This window comes from Osmerus mordax, chromosome 2 (genome assembly GCF_038355195.1).
Source record: "Osmerus mordax isolate fOsmMor3 chromosome 2, fOsmMor3.pri, whole genome shotgun sequence".
Taxonomy (NCBI): Eukaryota; Metazoa; Chordata; class Actinopteri; order Osmeriformes; family Osmeridae; genus Osmerus; species Osmerus mordax.
In genome coordinates, this window is record NC_090051.1 from 13,815,830 (window position 1) to 13,834,341 (window position 18,512).

Sequence of the window (18,512 nt, forward strand, 5' to 3'; positions counted from 1 at the left end):
GGTGCTAATAAAATGATGCCATGTGTTCCAAAAGAACATCTTTGTCAGAACGAGTCTCTCCGCCTATCTTTGAGTCACGCGTCTCTGATTGGCTGAACTGCCCACCGTAGATTCACCCTGCTTTTGCGCAATCTTCCGATTCTTCACTGCAGTGCTTGCGTAACCCGTCGCCATGCGCATCCACCCAAAGAATCATCCCTGAACATTTACGAAAATTGCGTTACAAAGGTTCTTAGTGACAAAGGCAAGGCAGTCCGAGACCTATGGGGAAGGAATAAAAGAGAATTTCAGCACCATCGGGCCCCACGGAAGACCATCATTTTGGGAGTGCACATAGCGGCCTTGCATCCCGGAAACTACGGGGACCTAATTTGGACTGTGGCGAGTGAGGAATTAGAACAATCGTAAAGCAGTGGAAACAGTTCGCGCAAAGGTTGAACACTGGCAGATTTTCCGATTGAATAGTCGGTAAAGAGCGAGGGAGCCGCCATGGCAGTCGGATCATTGAGTCTCCATATCGGGATATGAGAAGGAACTGCATGGTCTCGAAACGATAGGAATATATAATATTCATCCAGGGGATTGATTAGATACAATTGATTAAGATTGTTCCACTTGTGAGAATTTGTCTTAAACGTTATTCATATTAGGGAAATACATTACCTGTGGTTTTATAAGGGGGGCACAGGGAGAGGCCAGATCCATGACTATTTTAGTCGAAGACGTGTCTCAGAAGGCCTACCAAGAGAAGAAAAACAAGATTTAAAAGGAAGAACTTATGCTTTGAGCGTCAGTTGTGGACTAGAACCGGAGTTTATTTGGGTAAAACAACGTTTGAGAAGGAACATTGTCTAAGGGGGAGTTTAATCCTATTGCGAACAATACTCAATCAACCGACTGAAGGATTGGAAGATATAGTATAACCCCTAAGCAAATTAGTCTGGTAGTCAAAAGGATTTTCAACATTGTACCATGTCGGGTCGGCCTAGAACCACCTCTTTCGCGGAGAGCTGCAAACCAGTGCCGCAGCCCTCGGCTTTCGGCAGCATGAAAGTCAGCAGTAAGTAGTTCTACCTTTTCTGAATGATCTAAAACCTCACGGCCTCATGAACTCAAGATGCAAACCTCATCTCGTAACCAACTAATTGGTCTTCTTATTAACCATCGTTGAATCTTTGCCACGGTTCAACAGTTCTAGCAGCACGGGCTTCTCATTCTGTGTCACCGACTGAGATTCGTTGGCAGTTTTGGGGGGAGGGACCGCTGCTCCGTGACGTGCGCGGCAGGGTTGGTCGATGGCCAGCGGTAGAAGGCCGCGCCTGAGCCAGGGATGGCACCGACCCAATTACACATCGTGGTGATAGTGGAAATCGTTACTGCTGATTTACGTTAGCAGCGTTAACGTTTTCACATTAATCACAAGCTTATGGCCACATTTCTAGACTTTTAAGTGTTGTAGATACAGACAGGAATGGCTACCTTACGCAACTGTCAAACTGAAGGTGCGCCCATGACTTGAACGTGACTCAGGGACCGTTTGGTTGGAGATAAGATGGCTATTAGGCTAGATATCCTGGAAGCTGAACTGTTTGGTACAAAAACGTCACGAAACTGGAAAGAGTATATTACAGTGTGTCAAGCCCAGGTCGTCAACATTTTGGCACTGTCACACTGTAGCCTTGAGACTAGACATCTTGAGATGTAGTGATCAGAACACATTGGGTCTTGAGGGGTGTGGGGGTTTTAAGAGGCAGACTGTCAGTTGTGATCTTATGCAGAAATATTTAAAATGAGTGATTGTTTGGGGAGATTAAACAGTTATTTCTAACCTGTTCAAGAACATTTAGGTAGAAATTACATGCACACCTGCAGAAAGAAGGACACACCTACTCTTCACTGTTAAGAGAGCAGCATGCCTGCTGCGGCAAGTTGAATGCACCCAGGACTTCACAAACCATTAGTGGGGGCCTTCGATCTGTGTGTGTGTGTATGTAATGTGTGTGTGTGCGAGTGAGAGAAAAATGGGGCCCTTTAGTAATGACAATAGATTATATTTGACAATGCATGTGTCCTTGTCTCTGAACCTGAAATGGACAATGTGCATGTTTGGGGGTATGCGTGGGTGTGTATAAGGAGGGAGAATTTGGAATGGCAGTATGGAATGGCAGAGGTCTGCGTTTAGCTTAATGAGTTTTGCAGCAGACACCCCCCCCCCCCCCCCCATCTCTCTCTGGGTTATAAATACTGATGTGTGTTAGTGGGGCGAGGCTAGAAAATGAAAGGTTGGCAGTGGAGGCTAGGGTTGTTGCATGATGGAGTGCTTTAAGGTGGTGGGAGTGGACTTGGACACACAGGAGGTTTGAGGCCAGAGGAGGTTGGGGAGGGAGGTGAAAGAACTGGAGGCAGAGATGCAGGGGTTTGGTGGAAAGGTGGGGTATACTTGAGAGGCATTTACCCAGGGGATGTTGGGGACAGGAAGCTGGTTGAGGCACGGGGGGTAATACAGACCGGTCGGGGGGAAGGCTGGTTAGCTGGAAGCTAAATGGTTTCTGGGGGAAGCTGGACATGGCTGGGTGAGGCTAAAGACCCAGCACTACCACTACCCTGCCAACAGGCCTGTAGTCTCCACCAGGTACCTGTTTCTGGGTGAGTTTCCACCTCTATCTATTTCTCCCCAACCCCCCCCCCCCCCACACACACACACGCGTGCACCAGTGTGTGTGTGACTTACTTGGCTGATGAGCTGTAGCAGCTATCGCCAAAGTGTGTTATCCTTGAGCACTGCCCCCCATCTCTCTCTCTCTCACACACACACACACACACACACTCCTGGTTTTGTTTTGGGATGTGGCAGCTGGGCAAGAACAATGAGCAGCTTGTTTAGCATTTCAAAGCTCCCGCTCTCTTTCTTTCCTTCTCCATGCAGAGGAGAACAAATGATCAAATTAAACGGGCTGTTTGATACAGAGAGAGAGAGAGATAAGACAACAACCTGAAGAACGGCCCAGACAGAGACAGGGAGATGCTTCTTCAAGGCTTTAAAAGACACAGACAAACGGAGAAAGAGAGAGAGATAAAGGAGGGAGGATGGAGTGTCTGTCAGACAGGGTATCAGCTGTTCCTGTGCCTGGCTGTCACTACATGAAACAGTAGCTGAGGTATTTCCCAGAGTCACCAGGACAGCACCTTCCTCTGCTCTGGATCTGAAATAGGGCTGGTAGGCTTCCCTCTTTCGAACCTCAGAAAGCTACATATGTGTTATGGGGCTTTATACAGCCAGCTGGTGGTTAACGACCTAACTGTACATACTTTCTCCCTCTCGATATTATCTATATTTATATCTTTATCGCTGTCTCTATTTCTCCCTGGGACTGAATGTTCCAGTAATATAGCATTGCTGTCCTGTCTCTGAGTACAGGAACAGTCTGCTGTAGTTAAGTGTGTGTCTGTAGTTTTCTTGTCGTTTTAGTCCACATTTGTTTTAGAACGACAAATAAAAACCTACTACTACTATATTGCAATTAAGATGTCTACCATCCAAAGATACTGCACTCTGTTCCACGCAGGCATCCCCAATGCCACCGTGTGCCTCAGTGTCATGCTCTGTGCAGACTGTCGTTTCCTGCTACGGTGATTGGAACTGTGGTAGAGAGGGGGTTGGAGAGTACCTGGGTCTGTTTGCGTGTGTGTGTGTGTGTGTGTGTGTGTGTGTGTGTGTGTGTGTGTGGTGTGTGTGTGTGTGTGTGTGTGTGTGTGTGTGTGTGTGAGAGAGAAAGTGATGGTTTTGACATCAGTATCAGTATGCCCAGAAAGGTGGTGTCGTAGGTTGCTGATGGAGAGCCCAACCATGTGACCTGACACAGTCCCTGTGGCTAGGGGGGACTCACTCTCAGAATGGTGTGGTTGTGTGTTTGTTAGCCGGTACATGGTCATTATGGAGTGTGTATGTGAGTGTGTCATCACATCCTTCTAGTAGTCTGTTCTGTCTGTTTCTCACAGTCTGAGACAGTGCAGAGGCATCAACATCTCAGTCCTGGTGGAGTATTTGGGCAGAAGATTTCTTCCTTTACTCTCCTCAGCCCCCCACCACCCTCCTCTCTTTCTCTCTCCACCTCCCTATATCCTATTTTGGTCACTGTTACAAAGAATCTCACTTCCTCTCCCCTTTCCTGGATGGGATCCTGCTGTGTGTGAACATGGAACCTCTCTCTCTCTCTCCACATAATCACATCTGAGCAACTGGGTCACTCAAGACACTTGAACACCAAACGCTTGAGTGTGTGTGTGTGTGTCTCGCACACTGGTCCTCGTGCATGTGTGTGTACCAAAAGGTACAAACACACTCAGACATTTTGTGCTAAGATCAATACCCCTGCTGGAAAATCTGCTTACCCGGTTAAAGACTTGAGGTTAGGGGGAGAGATTGACAGAGAGAGAGTAGAGAGGAAGAGATGGAGATGGGATAGAGGGACAGTTGATGAATGGGGAGAGAGATATGGAGGATGACGATGAAGTTTGGGTTTTTCCGCAGGTGATGTACAGTACTATGCAAAAGTCACCCAAGATGTTTTACATTCATATTTTCTTAAATATATATTTTTTTGTTTTCTGTATTTGTGCGGCAGTATAAAAGTGCAAAGTTGAACATTGTTGTTTAGTCTTTTCATTTAATGATTTCGTAAACCATCATTGCTTTACTTTATAGGATCCATTATTTGTGTCTTTTGCCCTGTACTGTATAAGACAGATGTGATTGATGAGAGTTTCTCTGTTAAACTGACCCCACACAGAAACACACACAGACTTCCGGGCTATTAGCATGCACCACACATGATCATCTGGTTATCCTTTAACAAGGACCTAACACAGACTTTGACCTTATGATACTCACAATTTCACACTTAAGTTAAAAACTCACTTAAACAAAAGCAGGTTGCCAAATAATATCCTTTTGAAAAAAACTTCCATCCTTTTGATTTTAGAAAGGAAAAAGGTTCATAATGATCTCCCTGGTCCTGTGAATGTGGGTCACGTTATAAGTTAGTTTTGACTTTCTTTTAATCACAAATGATATCTTATGATACAACAATCTGTGGCTGATTCAGCATGAGTCAAATGGTGATGTCATACACTACTAGCTTTGGCTGTTTCACTGATGGGTCATTTCCGGAGTTTTCAAAGACTACCTTTTAGACTTACCTCCTCCCTTTCTCTGTCTCCCCCCCAGGAGATAAAGATGGCAGCAAGGTGACCACTGTGGTGGCGACCCCTGGCCAGGGTCCGGACCGGCCCCAGGAGGTCAGCTACACTGACACCAAGGTGATTGGGAATGGCTCCTTCGGGGTGGTCTACCAGGCCAAGCTGTGTGACTCTGGAGAGCTGGTCGCCATCAAGAAGGTGCTGCAGGACAAGAGGTTCAAGGTGAGAGAGAAACAAGGCATACACACACACACACACGGACATATACAATGTGTATATGTACAATACATACTATAATTAGTATTTTAAGTGCACTGACACTCATGTTGACACTGATACTGCTAAACATGTTCAGACACAAGTCTCTATACACAAGTATAGAGACTGTGAAGTGTCGGTTCAGGTGGGATACACCGCTGCTAGGTGTTTGATCTCCTATCATGAACATGATGATCGGTAATACCTGAGATCTTGTAGTAGTAGTGCTACTACATAATCATCAGGAGTATATCGTTGTTAAGCAGAATTCTCTCAAACAAATGCACACATGCCATCACACCTTCCATTGTGCCTGTGTGAAAGGGAAATGAATGTGAAGACAAATAATGCTGTTGCCTTCTGAATCGACACAAATAGTCGGAGAATCAGCCAGATCTAATATGCATTGTGTCGATGGTAAGAGGGGAGCTGTCAGTCAGTCAGTGCAAGAGAAAGAAAGAGAGCAAACATGTTTGGTTGGTGGCATCTCTTCTAATCCTAGTCATAGGGAGTCAGTAGGGAGTTAGGTGGCTGAGTTGTGAGGGAATCGGGCTAGTAATCCGAAGGTTGCCAGTTCGATTCCCGGTCATGCCAACTGACGTTGTGTCCTTGGGCAAGGCACTTCACCCTACTTGCCTCGGGGGAATGTCCCTGTACTTACTGTAAGTCGCTCTGGATAAGAGCGTCTGCTAAATGACTAAATGTAAATGTAGTCATGCATATGACATTGTGTGTTGGGTCCAGGGGTAATTAGAGCCCTTCCCCTACAGGCACACTTTCACACTTCCTCTAGAAGCTGAAACCCGGAAAATACGATGTTTCATGTTCAGGGTTGCTGCCATTGACATCTTCATTTCTCGCATAGCCTCGCTTGCCTAAATAAAGCTCCTGGATCTCTGGATATCTTCTGTGGTCTCGAGGTTAGATGTCAAACATCTATTTTCGTCAACCTCAGGCTTCAATGCCACTGTCCTGGAACTAGGTAAAGTTAACTAGCAACTGTCATTATATAACAGCATCAGGGGGTCGCGCTAGCAGCAGTAGCTTCCAAGCTGTAGCAACCCTAACCACTGTACTATAGGAAACACCAGGCTAGCAGGATGTAGCCGCTGTAGCTGCTTAGCTAGAAGACTCTGAACTAGCCTGCTACAGCAGCCTCAGGAGGTAGTTTGGTTACTTTGCTTGTTGACACGACAGCAGAGCAGACAGTTCGCCACAGGCATTTTTCTCACACTTGTGTCCAGTGTCCAGTGTTCCCTCATTAGCTGCTGCTTTCTCTTATACCTAACACCCCTCCCTTCTTCTCTCTCTCTTGTTTTCTCCCTCCTTCTCGCTCTTTACATCTCTCTCATTCCCTGTACGGGCTGTTACAAAGAATGAACCGAGCGAGGGCTGAGTCTCCTCACATGACTGCCACATACCTTGCTTACAAAGTGTTCACATACAAACATACACCTGTGTTCTATTTCCCTCCTCGGTCGCCCTTTTCTGTTCTTCTCTCACTCTGTTGTTGGCCTCACTTGTGAAGTAGGCCCCAAGCCTGGATGTCTTCAAACACTGTACACACACACACACATTTTAGTTATGTTAGATTATTGTATCTGTTAGTAACTTTCAAGTGCATACATACCGGTAGACACATACACACAATACACATAGGTAGTTAATAGGCACATAAACAGGTGTACACTAGTGAAATGACATGTGACTAGGCATAGGATATGATCACATGTGCCTACATCTCCACATAGTTTAGACCCAAGTTTGCTCTATCATTCTGAGACACACCTCTGTAATCAATAAGAATGTAACGGTGTGGTTTACGTATTGAGAGAGGCAGGCTGGTGATCTAAAGACTGCTGCTAAAGATGCTTATATTAAGAATGCTGACGCGTGCAGAATGCCAGGTCAGCAGATATGACTGCATGCCGTCTTGTCTTCTCCATATGGCAGCAGCACTATAACTTTTGACTTTGTTTCCTCTTCCTCTGTTCCATCTCTTTCTGCCTCATTCTCCGTCCCGCGCTCGATTCCTCTCTTTAGCCCCCTTTTTAAACAGAGATCCCCCATTACTGCCGTAAAGAAGTCCCGCCTTCGTGCCGTTGTAGCGTGTTTCCGCTAAATCAAACAAAGGCGGCATGATGCCGCCTCGTGTGTGCTTTTAGATAACATGCCGGCGTTCCGGAATCAGAGGTGTGACATCGGCATCCAGCTTGTGTAGCCCCACCATGCCGGCACTCCCTTTTATGTCGATTCGGCCCTGTGACTTCTTCCGCTGCTGGCTTAAAAGGGTATTTTACACACCCTCTCTATCTCATCCATCCTGGGTAATAGAGGGCTTGGCCTTTCCAGGCCATACCGTGTACCACACTGCATGCTGGTCAGGTGACCAGGAAACCAAACCAGAGGAGGATGATGTCACTGGTATGGGATAATGGAGGGGAGGGTTGGGTGTGCGTGGGTGGGTGGAGTGACAGGATGTTGAGGGGCAGAAGAAGATGGAGGTTGACTAAGGATTGAGGAATATGAGGAAGTGTGATTGAATGTTTGTATGTGTGTTTGTGTGTGAACAGCGCGTGTATGCTTTACTGTGTGTGTGTGCTCGGGGTCAGTAAGCTCGCCGTAACCTGACTCTGCTTCTGGCAGGATGATGACGTCTCTCCGTGGACAGGCATTGTACGAATGTTTTCATCAAAGGGATTAAACGCTAATGAAGCGATGTACTTTCAGTTCTGATTCCTAGTTGGCCATGAAGCCCCCTTGTGCACTCTTTCTTTCTTCCTGCCTCTCTCTCTCTCTCTCTCTCTCTCTCTCTCTCTCTCTCTCTCTCTCTCTCTCTCTCTCTCTCTCTCTCTCTCTCTCTCTCTCTCTCTCTCTCTCTCTCTCTCTCTCTCTCTCTCTCTCTCTCTCTCTCTCTCTCTCTCTCTCTCTCTCTCTCTCTCTCTCTCTCTCTCTCTCTCTCTCTCTCTCTCTCTCTCTCTCTCTCTCTCTCTCTCTCTCTCTCTCTCTCATCTTTTTCTCTCTGCATGATCTAGCCAGGTTCCTGGTGTTACACTAACTCTAGTCCTCACAGTGGAACAGTTTTCTCATTCTGCGTCTGTGACACCGTTGTATTGGCGGCAAATGACTGAGACTGCTTTGGGCGGCTTGTGTGTTCAGAACGTTACATAATCACTCCCAACAGAACCAGTGTTGGGTTAGGGCATGAGAAGGGTTGAGGGTCTTGTGGGAAGACAGAGGGACAAGGAGAGCTGGTGTAACGAAGCAGTTCTAGATGTATCTAATATTGGAATTCCTGTCCTTCCGAGGAATATTAAGTATGCCCACACTATACAACACTACATTACACTAACTGACACAGATACATACACACACGCAAACTCATAGTGCTGGAGACATTTATTTTCATATTCATACACTTAAAATATCCATTGTGTGTGTGTGTGTGGGTTGTACGCCTTGAAACTGTCCAGACACAGTTCTTTGACTTCTGCTCTTTGTCTACTATAAGAATCTTGCCACAGAGATGCTCTTTGAGTCACCCTTTAAACTGTACAAGCTCCTATGCTAATTTATTTCCTTCTTGGTCTCTCTGTCTCTCCCTCATTCTCTCCCTCCTGCTTCTCTCTCTCTCTCTTTTTCTCTCAGAACCGTGAGCTCCAGATTATGAGGAAGTTGGACCACTGCAACATCGTTCGACTGCGCTACTTCTTCTACTCTAGTGGAGACAAGGTGTGTCCACCATACTGTTCCTTTGTCTGTCTGTCTGTCTGTGTCTGTGGCTGTATGTGTCTCTGTCTGTCTGTTTAAATTCAGGACCAGCATCATTTGGTCTTGAAGAATGGGTTTGTTATATATGAAGGGTTAAAACCATGTTTAACGCTGAACATCAGAAAACAAGCTTTATATCCAACAAACACTCATACACATGGCGTCAGGTCCATGACTCGGCAGTAATGAAAATCTCCCCAACACACACGCACACACAAACACAGTCCCAGGAATGGCAGACTAGAGCAGGGGTGACCGGATGGGGAGATTGAGGATGGGGGGTTGCCCCAACCAAAGGGCACCTGCTAATTTTAGATGTGACCGTCATTTCTGAGCCCCCCACCTCACCACCACCACCACGTGCTGCTCGCTGACTTTTAGTCAGTGCGCTAGCGTGCTCAGCGTAGTAGCCCAGTAGGGACACCAGAGAATGAGTTCGAGTTACAGGCATGCTTCACCCTCTGTCCCTCCCTCTCACTCCTTCCGTGCCCCCCCCCCCTCCACACGCTCTCATTCTTCTTTCCCCTTCTGTCCTTGTTCCCATGGTAACTCTCTTCCTTACCCGCCCCCAGTCCTTATCCCCTCCCTCTTTCTGTCCACTCCCCTACCCAGTCCAATTGTGGAGCCTGGCATGGTGTGATTTGTATGGCCATTACATCTCTGGATGGCAGACTGAGTGGGTGGGGGGTGGTTGTGTGTGAAAGCCTTGGCTTGTGTCTATGTACATCTGGCAGAATGGGGCAGCTAAAGAGCCTACTGGTCAGGAAGTGCGTGGAAGTAGTTGGTAACGTGTTGTGTTTAGTATCGCTAGCAGTGTTAGCAAAGTTAGACTTTTCACACTAAAATCTGCACCGTTTTGCATGCTAAGCGCTACGATGTTAGCCCTGTTGACTGCTAGTGCTAGAGCTTATGTAATCACTGGAATCTGGACTGCCCAGGAGTTCTGCTCACTCTTTACCCACTTACACAACGCAGATCAAATAGAGTGCTACTGAGACGCACACAAGCACACGCACTCCCTAAAGCCTTGGACACACTATCAGTGATTGTAAGGCCCCTTGTCTAAGCCATGCCTCGTGTGCAGTTGGCAGCCTTGAGAGAGTCAGTGCCAGCCTGAGGGCAGAGGGAGTAGTACCAGTCTGTAGCACGGGGCCCTGCCAGTGACCTTTACATGGCTGTGACAATGAACCATGGCAGCATGCTTTACACACAGAGGTGTGCTCTATAACCAGTATGTATGTGCGACATACAGAAAGAATGTGTGTGTGTGTGGGTGTGCAAGTGCATGTAAGAGACACAGATAATAAGTACTGTATAAGTACTGTGTGTGTGTGTATATTACATTTTACATTTACATTTAGTCATTTAGCAGACGCTCTTATCCAGAGCGACTTACAGTAAATACAGGGACATTCCCCCGAGGCAAGTAGGGTGAAGTGCCTTGCCCAAGGACACAACGTCATTTGACGCAGCCCGGAATCGAACTGGCAACCTTCAGATTACTAGCCCGATTCCCTAACCGCTCAGCCACCTGACTCCCATTATATATCATGTATCACATATCATGTATCATGTACACACATACTGACATGTATGCATTCATACACAAACATCTACACATTATACGCTATGTCCAGATTATGTCGAGTGGTGTGTTTGTGTGTATTACGTTAAGTGGTGACTTAGCTAGTAACTTGCAGAATTGGAGTGCACCATTGGACCCAGAGGGCCAGCCAGAAACGCACAACTCACTTCTCCGCAAGACACAACACGTATGCAAACCAACACATCCACACACGCCACTTCTAGTAGTTAAATACATCACAGACACACACACTTAATCTGACAGGGCACACTGTGTACACTTCACAGTTAAGCTGGAGTACTCACACATGAAGAGCATAGTGCCTCGGTAGTTGCTCACGTAGGCGCGAATGGTGTGTTAGTCGATTAGGATTCGGCTGGGAGGCGGTTAGAAGGCAATCAGGCCTCTGCCTGGGCAACCAGCTGGGACTGAGCTGAGGAAGTGCCTCTCTAGACAGGCAGGAAGTGAGTCATTGCTGTTGCTAGGCTAAATATAGCCTTGGAGCTACAGTAGTAGAAAGTATAGGAGTCTCCCCCACCGTTCGGATCATAATGTTATCCATGTGGAACACGCATCAGGAGACACTACCGGCTGTCAGATGTCAGACAGAGAGGGAAAATGCATGTGTGTGTGTGCTACCATACTGAGGGTAGCCTTTAATCATCCTTGTGGATCATATCACCAAGTAGCTACTACGATGCTAGCTCACATCACTTGAAACCACTACCATGAGTTCACATTGCCACAAACTACTATGCTAGCTCACATTCCTACAGATGAGATGAACGTTGTGTGTGTAGAGTTGGAGAGGAGGAGGTGGATGAATGGAGAGGAGAAACGTGTCTCATTTGTGTGACCTCCACCCCTGTGAGGGATGTGCCAAGGGTGAATACAAGTTTGTTGAATATTTTGTGAATATTCTTTGCGTCACCAAGGCCCAGAATACATTAAGAAGGAAATGACCTCACTGTCTGCGACTGTATGATCGCTAAAACCAATGATGCATTTCCTGTCTTGAGGGGAAACACTACACAATGGTCTGCAGTTAGCAGCCATGGTGACATCATCATGCAAACAGGCTGTTGCTCTTACATCACCGTGGCAACGTGTGTCAGAGCACACTATAGTGGAAATGTATGATGCGGTGAAGATGAGGCAGATGGACAGATTCTTTTTGAGTGACTGCATGCCATACTGATCTGTCACTAATAACACCAAAACAATGGGCTGTTTGTCTCGGGTCTGTAAGGCCGGGACTGTATGTGTGTGCCTTGCATCTAACCTCCTCTCTCCCCTACAGAAGGATGAGGTTTATCTTAACCTGGTCCTGGACTATGTCCCTGAGACTGTCTACAGAGTGGCCCGGCACTACAGCCGAGCCAAGCAAACTCTGCCTATGGTGTTCGTCAAGGTAGGCAACACTGTGGGGGTTGGGGGGGTGATGGAGAGAACTGAGGGTTGTGGGATTGTTTTAAGATTGTGGTGTGTCTTGAGATTGTGGTGTGTCTTGTGATTAAGACCACAGGTCATTTTTTCTCTCTCTGTGTGTGTGCGTGTAGCTGTACATGTACCAGTTGTTCCGTAGCCTGGCCTACATCCACTCATTTGGGATCTGCCATCGGGACATCAAGCCTCAGAACTTACTGCTGGACCCAGAGACTGCCGTCCTCAAACTCTGTGACTTTGGCAGGTGAGACGGGCTGGATGATTAGGATGATGAAGATTGAGAAGAATTCAAAAGATCATGAGGTAGATTATGTCTATGATAAAAACAAGTTTGTTACTGACTGCACTGTGTGTGTGTGTGTGTGTGTGTGTGTGTGTACAACAGCGCCAAGCAGCTGGTTCGCGGAGAGCCCAATGTCTCCTACATCTGTTCCCGCTACTACAGAGCTCCAGAACTCATCTTTGGAGCCACTGACTATACGTCCAGTATAGGTAACCTCATTATAATGAAGGACTGTTGCTGCTCTTCGGTTAAATGAGGAACATCTGTAACTCATTCGTAGCTCATCTTTCAGAAATTGCTTTTGGTGCTAATGAGGCGTTTAGTGAGCTACTGTGAGTAGCACAGTAGCTTTTCGCTACGTCTCTTGTTGATACCCTGCCCTTTTGATGTGCTGATTTCCTCTTCCTGTCTATGCTCCTGCCACTTCTTCAGATGTGTGGTCTGCCGGCTGTGTACTAGCAGAGCTCTTGCTAGGGCAACCAATCTTCCCTGGTGACAGTGGAGTGGATCAGTTGGTTGAGATTATAAAGGTATAAAATATGTGTGTTTGTTGCACAGAATATACAGTATATGTATTTATGTATTTATTTATCTCTAGCAATTACATAGAATGCCTCTTTTCTTTCGTTTTTGTTCTGTATTTCGATATCCACCTCTCTTGTTCCTTCCCCGTTGACCTCCTTGTTCTCTTCACTCCTCGATGCTTTCCTTCTTTTTTTACCTTTTAATCCTTTCATTGACTCTCTACTGTTTTGGTCCCCACCCCTTCCTCTCCTCCTCTTCAGGTTCTAGGAACTCCCACCAGAGAGCAGATCAGGGAGATGAACCCTAACTATACCGAGTTCAAATTCCCCCAGATTAAGGCACACCCTTGGACTAAGGTGAGTCAACAGGTACAGGAACACTTTTACTACTCTTCACCCCTCCCCCAGCATACCCACCCTTCGCTCCATCCACCTGTCTAGTGTATCACACACGCGTACATGCATGCCTATTAGTCACTACCATAATGATCCTCAGTCATCCCCATCATCATCGTCAGTGTCTGGGTCAAGTTTATCGTTACCCTAACCCAGCGATGTGTCTGATATGTATCGAATTTGTAAATTATATGTTTTCACCTAGGGATAGTTAGGTATGAACTTTCAGAGAATCCATACAGGGAAAGAGGAGGCCCAAGGAGCACTGTCTGTAGCTTCCTGACCCCTCTCCAAATGCAAAACCATTGGATATCGTCTCTAGCCAATGAGAATGCCTTGTTGTATTACCTCAGCTTCCCTCTAGTGGTGGATGCATGCAACTACAGCCACTCAGGCATTCGGTTTGCCAAGTAATGCATCTCTGCTCAACCGACCCTGCAGTAGGGTTGGTAGAGCCAGACACATACTGCGGATTGAATTATCCTCCCAAAATAAGCCTGCCTGAGATCATATAAAATGGAAGATAGATGACCTATTCTGACTAGTAATCATTCATAGTCAAAGGGACAGTTTGCTCCAGAATAAAAAAAAAAATGTTTCCTCTACCTTGTAGTGCTATTTAATGATCTGGATAGTTTTGAAGTGACTTGGTGAGTTTTTGGAGATATTGGCCGTTGAGATGTCTGCCATCTCTCAAATATAATAATAATGTTAATAATAATAATGGAACTAGATTGGGCAAGTCTTGTAGCACTCAAACCGCCAATTAAAATAAATAGCAAAGAATTTCCAGAATTCTTGAGCTGTTTACTCAAGATAATAATCCACAGACCTTGGGGTGAGCAGTTTCATGTTGGAACTATTTCTGTCTAACTGCATCATCCAACCGTATCAATGCATAGAAGGAATCGTGCGTCTAGAAAGGAAAATGAGTAAGAAAGTGAATAAGATTTTTTTAATTTTGGGGTGAACTGTTTCTTTAACTTACCCAGCTACATAGCATGCACACTTCCACTGGCCTCAATACATGCAAAACATTAGCATCTCCATTTGAACCAATCAGAGGCTGAAGCATGTGGCTTCTTTCACCCTTATTGCAATATAATCGTTGATTGGCTAGCTGGTTCTTGTACCCCCCCCACGTGACTCAGTGCGATTTACTGCCAGGTGTTCCGACCACGCACGCCCCCCGAGGCTATCGCGCTGTGTTCTCGTCTGCTAGAGTACACGCCCACGGCTCGCCTCACTCCCCTGGAGGCCTGCGCCCACTCGTTCTTCGATGAGCTGAGGGACCCGAGCATCAAACTGCCCAACGGGAGAGAGAAACCCTCCCTCTTCAACTTCACCACCCAGGGTACAAAGCTGCTTCACTCATGCTCACTACTATGTCCATCTCTTCCTCACGCTCGAGGATCTGTCTCTCTCCCTGCTCTCTCTCTCTCTGTATTTTCCCTCCTTTCGTTCTCTCAGTCATCCGTAGGACCTGTTTCTGACCTATGTGCCAGACAGAGGTGTCCGTTGTCCATGTGTAATCTGATGTGTCTCAGTCTGCTGTGTGGCAGGAGCAAATGATGCGTAGTAATCGCCTTCATTCACCTGAGGGTGGCTTTGATGTGCTTACCTGGTCTTGCCTTAATCTGCTCTAATCTGTTGCGGTTTGTCTTTACCTCAGAGCTGTCCAGTAATCCCTCCCTGGCCTCCATTCTGATCCCCGCCCACGCTCGCAGTCAGGGTGCCGCCTCCACGCCAACCAATGCCTCTGCCACCACAGGTCAGAACATCTCAGCCTTTTCTTTCTTGTTATGATATTCCCTCTCTCACTCTCTCTGTCTTTATCTCTCTCTCCCTCTATCTATAGGGTAAAAACCTTTTTATTTAGCTATATATGCTTTGTTCATTAAAGTTCTCACAACACTAACCCTTTGAGGTGTGGTGAGGTGTGAGTTTGCATGTGTGCAGTATCCTGACGTCTTCTCCCCTCTCCCTCTGCAGATGGTAACAGCACAGAGCGAGGCCCCACCACTACCGCCTCAGCCTCTGCCTCCAACTCCACCTCCTGAACCACCCTAGTCCCCTCCCATTGCTCTGGCCAGGGGGGCGTGTCCAGCAGTGTAGAAATCAAAATGGCTGTGCGGGCACCATGCTAAGCCTGACTACATCAACCAACCAAGCAATGAACTACAAATCCCCGTCAGACTGAGCCTTGTTCTCCTGTGCTACCCCCCCTCCCCCCCCCTCACCTCTGATGATGTATGTCTGCTGGGAGGGGGGGAGGGAGGGAGGGAAGAGGCTGCTTCCTGTACTCATTATTAATGTACAATGTTATGTACACAATACTACAGTACTAGCCTGCTAATGTTTCTAAAAGGACAATCTGTATAGATGTCCTAGAGCCGAACTCTTTCACCCCCCCCCCTCACCCCCCTTTCCAAATGAGTTATTCCTCTCCAGTCCACATGAACCCAGCACCTTGGTCATGGGGTTACCCTGGCTCCTCCTATAGTGCATGGCCTGAGTATGGGTAGGATCACCTAGGGTTACCCCTCACCCCTGACCCCCGCATCGACCTCCAGCTCTGCTGACTAGGCATGACGCTCACATACACTCACGCACACACACGGACAGATGCATGATGGTCCTGATAATTGTGGAAAGAAGCAGTCTTGTCTCAGCCGAGGATTTGGACTTAGTCAGAACTTTGCCTGGGGTTGTTTTAAATGGTTAGTCCTGGTTTTATTCTACTCTGGTTTTATTTTCCTATATATTTTTTTTTCTTTTTTTTTCTGGGCAAATTGTGGATGGATATGTGCCATATCAGTGCACTGGATCTGTGTGCTTGTATTATATATGCTGTATATACATACAGCGCATACACACATACAAACACAGTTTATATATTGCTTTTCCTTATGTACAAAAGTATATATAGATATGTATATTATACTTCCGTGGTTCAGAATTCATAGCCGTGAGCTCACACATAATATGTGGTGGACCAGTGGCAATATTTGCTGCTGTCTAAAGCCAATGTCAGAGGAGGTAGTGTGGTTTATCTCTTTTATCTCTGCTACTGCTGTAGATCTCTCTCTTTCTGTGTCACCCCCCCCCCTCTCAGTCTCTCTATGACCCTTGCAGGATGTCCGCTGTATGTCTTCCCTCTGAATAGGTCTCTTGTCTCTTTTCTGGAGATATTCCAGTAGTTCTTAATTTCCCAACCAATCAGCACTGGATCTCTCCTGATTGCTGACACCATGTTTACTATTGCTCTCTCCTCAAGTCTGCCAAGACCTACTTTAAGAAAAGAATCACCATGTTAAAATATGAAAAACACCACATCAGAATATGTATATACAGACTAAATGCTCCTCACCAAATTCTGACTTGTTTGTTGTTTTTGTTTGTGTATCTGTTTATTTTTCATGTTGTGTTAAAGGTATGTATGTATACAGACCCATGTACTGTTTATGAGCAAAAACAAAGATGGGGTTGGAGAGGGTGGGTTGGGTACATGAAGAAAAAAAAAAGAAAAAAAGGTGCAAAACTGACCATGTTTAGTATTGGATATTGTAGATGATGATGATGATGATTACAAGCTTTATCTAGCCATCTAGTTCAATCTTACCTGTACAGGAAAGTAGAAGACAACTGTATTATTGTAACAATAACTAGTCATGTATAGTGTATCTATAGTTTGGAGTGCCTTTGCTTTCATACACCTTCACCTTGTTCCCTCCCACCCACGCCCCCCCCCCCACCTCCAACCATCACTTCTTTGTGCGTGACTCCCTCTTTGGTGCTGTAGGAAGTCCTGCCCCCGAGACACACACAATCAATCATCCACCCATATTGTACTGAATGACTTGTTTCCCCCTCTCCCTTTCCACCTTTCCCATCTTTATATGTAAACATTTTTATTGCAAATATAATGTCAATGTAACATTGTTTTTCTTAAAAGTTATATGGACATGGACCTGATTTTAAGAGAAGTCTGAAGAGAATGTGTTTCATTTTAGTTGTTTTTAATCTTGGCTTACACACACCAGAGTCTCAGGTTGGAAGAGGGGGCACACAGGGTGTTACTCGTTGCCGGGGTCAAATACATGCATCAAACACTTGGAAATATTCAAGATGCATTTGATATGTCCCAAAGTTTGCACTTTTGGGACTGATGGTTTGGCCTAATTGTACTTGTGCAGACTAAATCAAATGCACCCTTTTTGATCCAGCTCTGATATTAAGCAGTAAATGGTCACATGCAGGTTAGATAGACTCCATTCAGGGCCCTAGTTGTGAAGGTCATGTCTGGTTCTTCTCTGGGTTGGTTCTGGTGGTACCAGAACCAGTCTGTGATGTTGTGATGAAGCCATCCTCAGAATCAGTCATTCACTTTGTCTCTCTTCCTGTCTCATTCTCTATTCTGTTGCCTCTCACCTCACTACCCCTCCCCTCACACACACACACACACACATCTGTGATGGGAGGGTTGGTTAGTAGCACCTAAAGGGGGGTTGGTCTCATAGCTTTCCTTGCAGTAATTTTTGGCATCCATGAACATGTTGCTTTCTTTATCTCTCTCCAACACCACCACTAAGCCTGTAACCACTGGGCTACTCCCCCCCCCCCCCCTCTTCAACTCCAGTTCAGGAGTGAACCATGAAGAAAAAAATACACCACAAAGGTCACCAAAAAAGACAAGCCAGGATAGTGGGCTACATATTGTATTACAGCGCACACACTCTTGTTGCAGAAAAATATGCTATCTGGGTTTAAAGAGTAAAAAAAAAAAAAAAAAAAGGACAAAAACAACCTGTATAACAATACTACTACTTGAATGCCTCTGTTTGTGACTGACATTTTTATTTCATTTGAGATGTTTTTTTGTTTCCTTTTTGTTTTGATCTGTGAAGGTATGCTAAATGTGCGCCTGTGTAAATATTCCCCCTGCCCTGCGTGCTCTGAGGAATAGTTTCCTGGTACTGTAATTTGCATTAAATAAAGAGTAGGATAGCCTGGAAATGATACAAAACCCCATCTCTCCTGCTTTTCTTTC

The 18,512-nt window shown here is 46.0% G+C and overlaps 1 protein-coding gene across 3 annotated transcripts; it reads left to right on the forward strand.

The window, feature by feature from the left end:
* The first annotated feature begins 279 nt into the window (after positions 1-279).
* gsk3ba (glycogen synthase kinase 3 beta, genome duplicate a) lies at positions 280-18,488 on the forward strand. Of its 3 annotated transcripts, none has more exons than XM_067259857.1 (11): positions 280-1,060; positions 5,228-5,421; positions 9,106-9,189; positions 12,114-12,224; positions 12,373-12,503; positions 12,645-12,751; positions 12,975-13,072; positions 13,328-13,435; positions 14,630-14,816; positions 15,135-15,233; positions 15,455-18,488. In XM_067259857.1, exons 1-11 carry the CDS (start codon positions 973-975, stop codon positions 15,520-15,522), a joined length of 1,275 nt encoding a protein of 424 aa, XP_067115958.1. In that variant the 5' UTR covers positions 280-972; the 3' UTR covers positions 15,523-18,488. The 3 variants fall into 3 exon arrangements, 2 of the variants coding, with proteins under 2 accessions (XP_067115958.1, XP_067115966.1); XM_067259865.1 differs by having other exon boundaries at positions 13,328-13,423; XR_010879322.1 differs by lacking the exon at positions 15,455-18,488 and having other exon boundaries at positions 13,328-13,423; positions 14,614-14,816.
* The last annotated feature ends 24 nt before the right edge of the window (positions 18,489-18,512 follow it).

Bases quoted from the DNA above. Each gene is read 5' to 3' on its own strand.
- gsk3ba (XM_067259857.1), top strand. From the start codon at position 973: ATGTCGGGTCGGCCTAGAACCACCTCTTTCGCGGAGAGCTGCAAACCA. The intron at 1,061-5,227 runs GTAAGTAGTTCT...TCTCCCCCCCAG, and splicing joins CGGCAGCATGAAAGTCAGCA to GAGATAAAGATGGCAGCAAG. The intron at 14,817-15,134 runs GTACAAAGCTGC...TCTTTACCTCAG, and splicing joins CTTCAACTTCACCACCCAGG to AGCTGTCCAGTAATCCCTCC.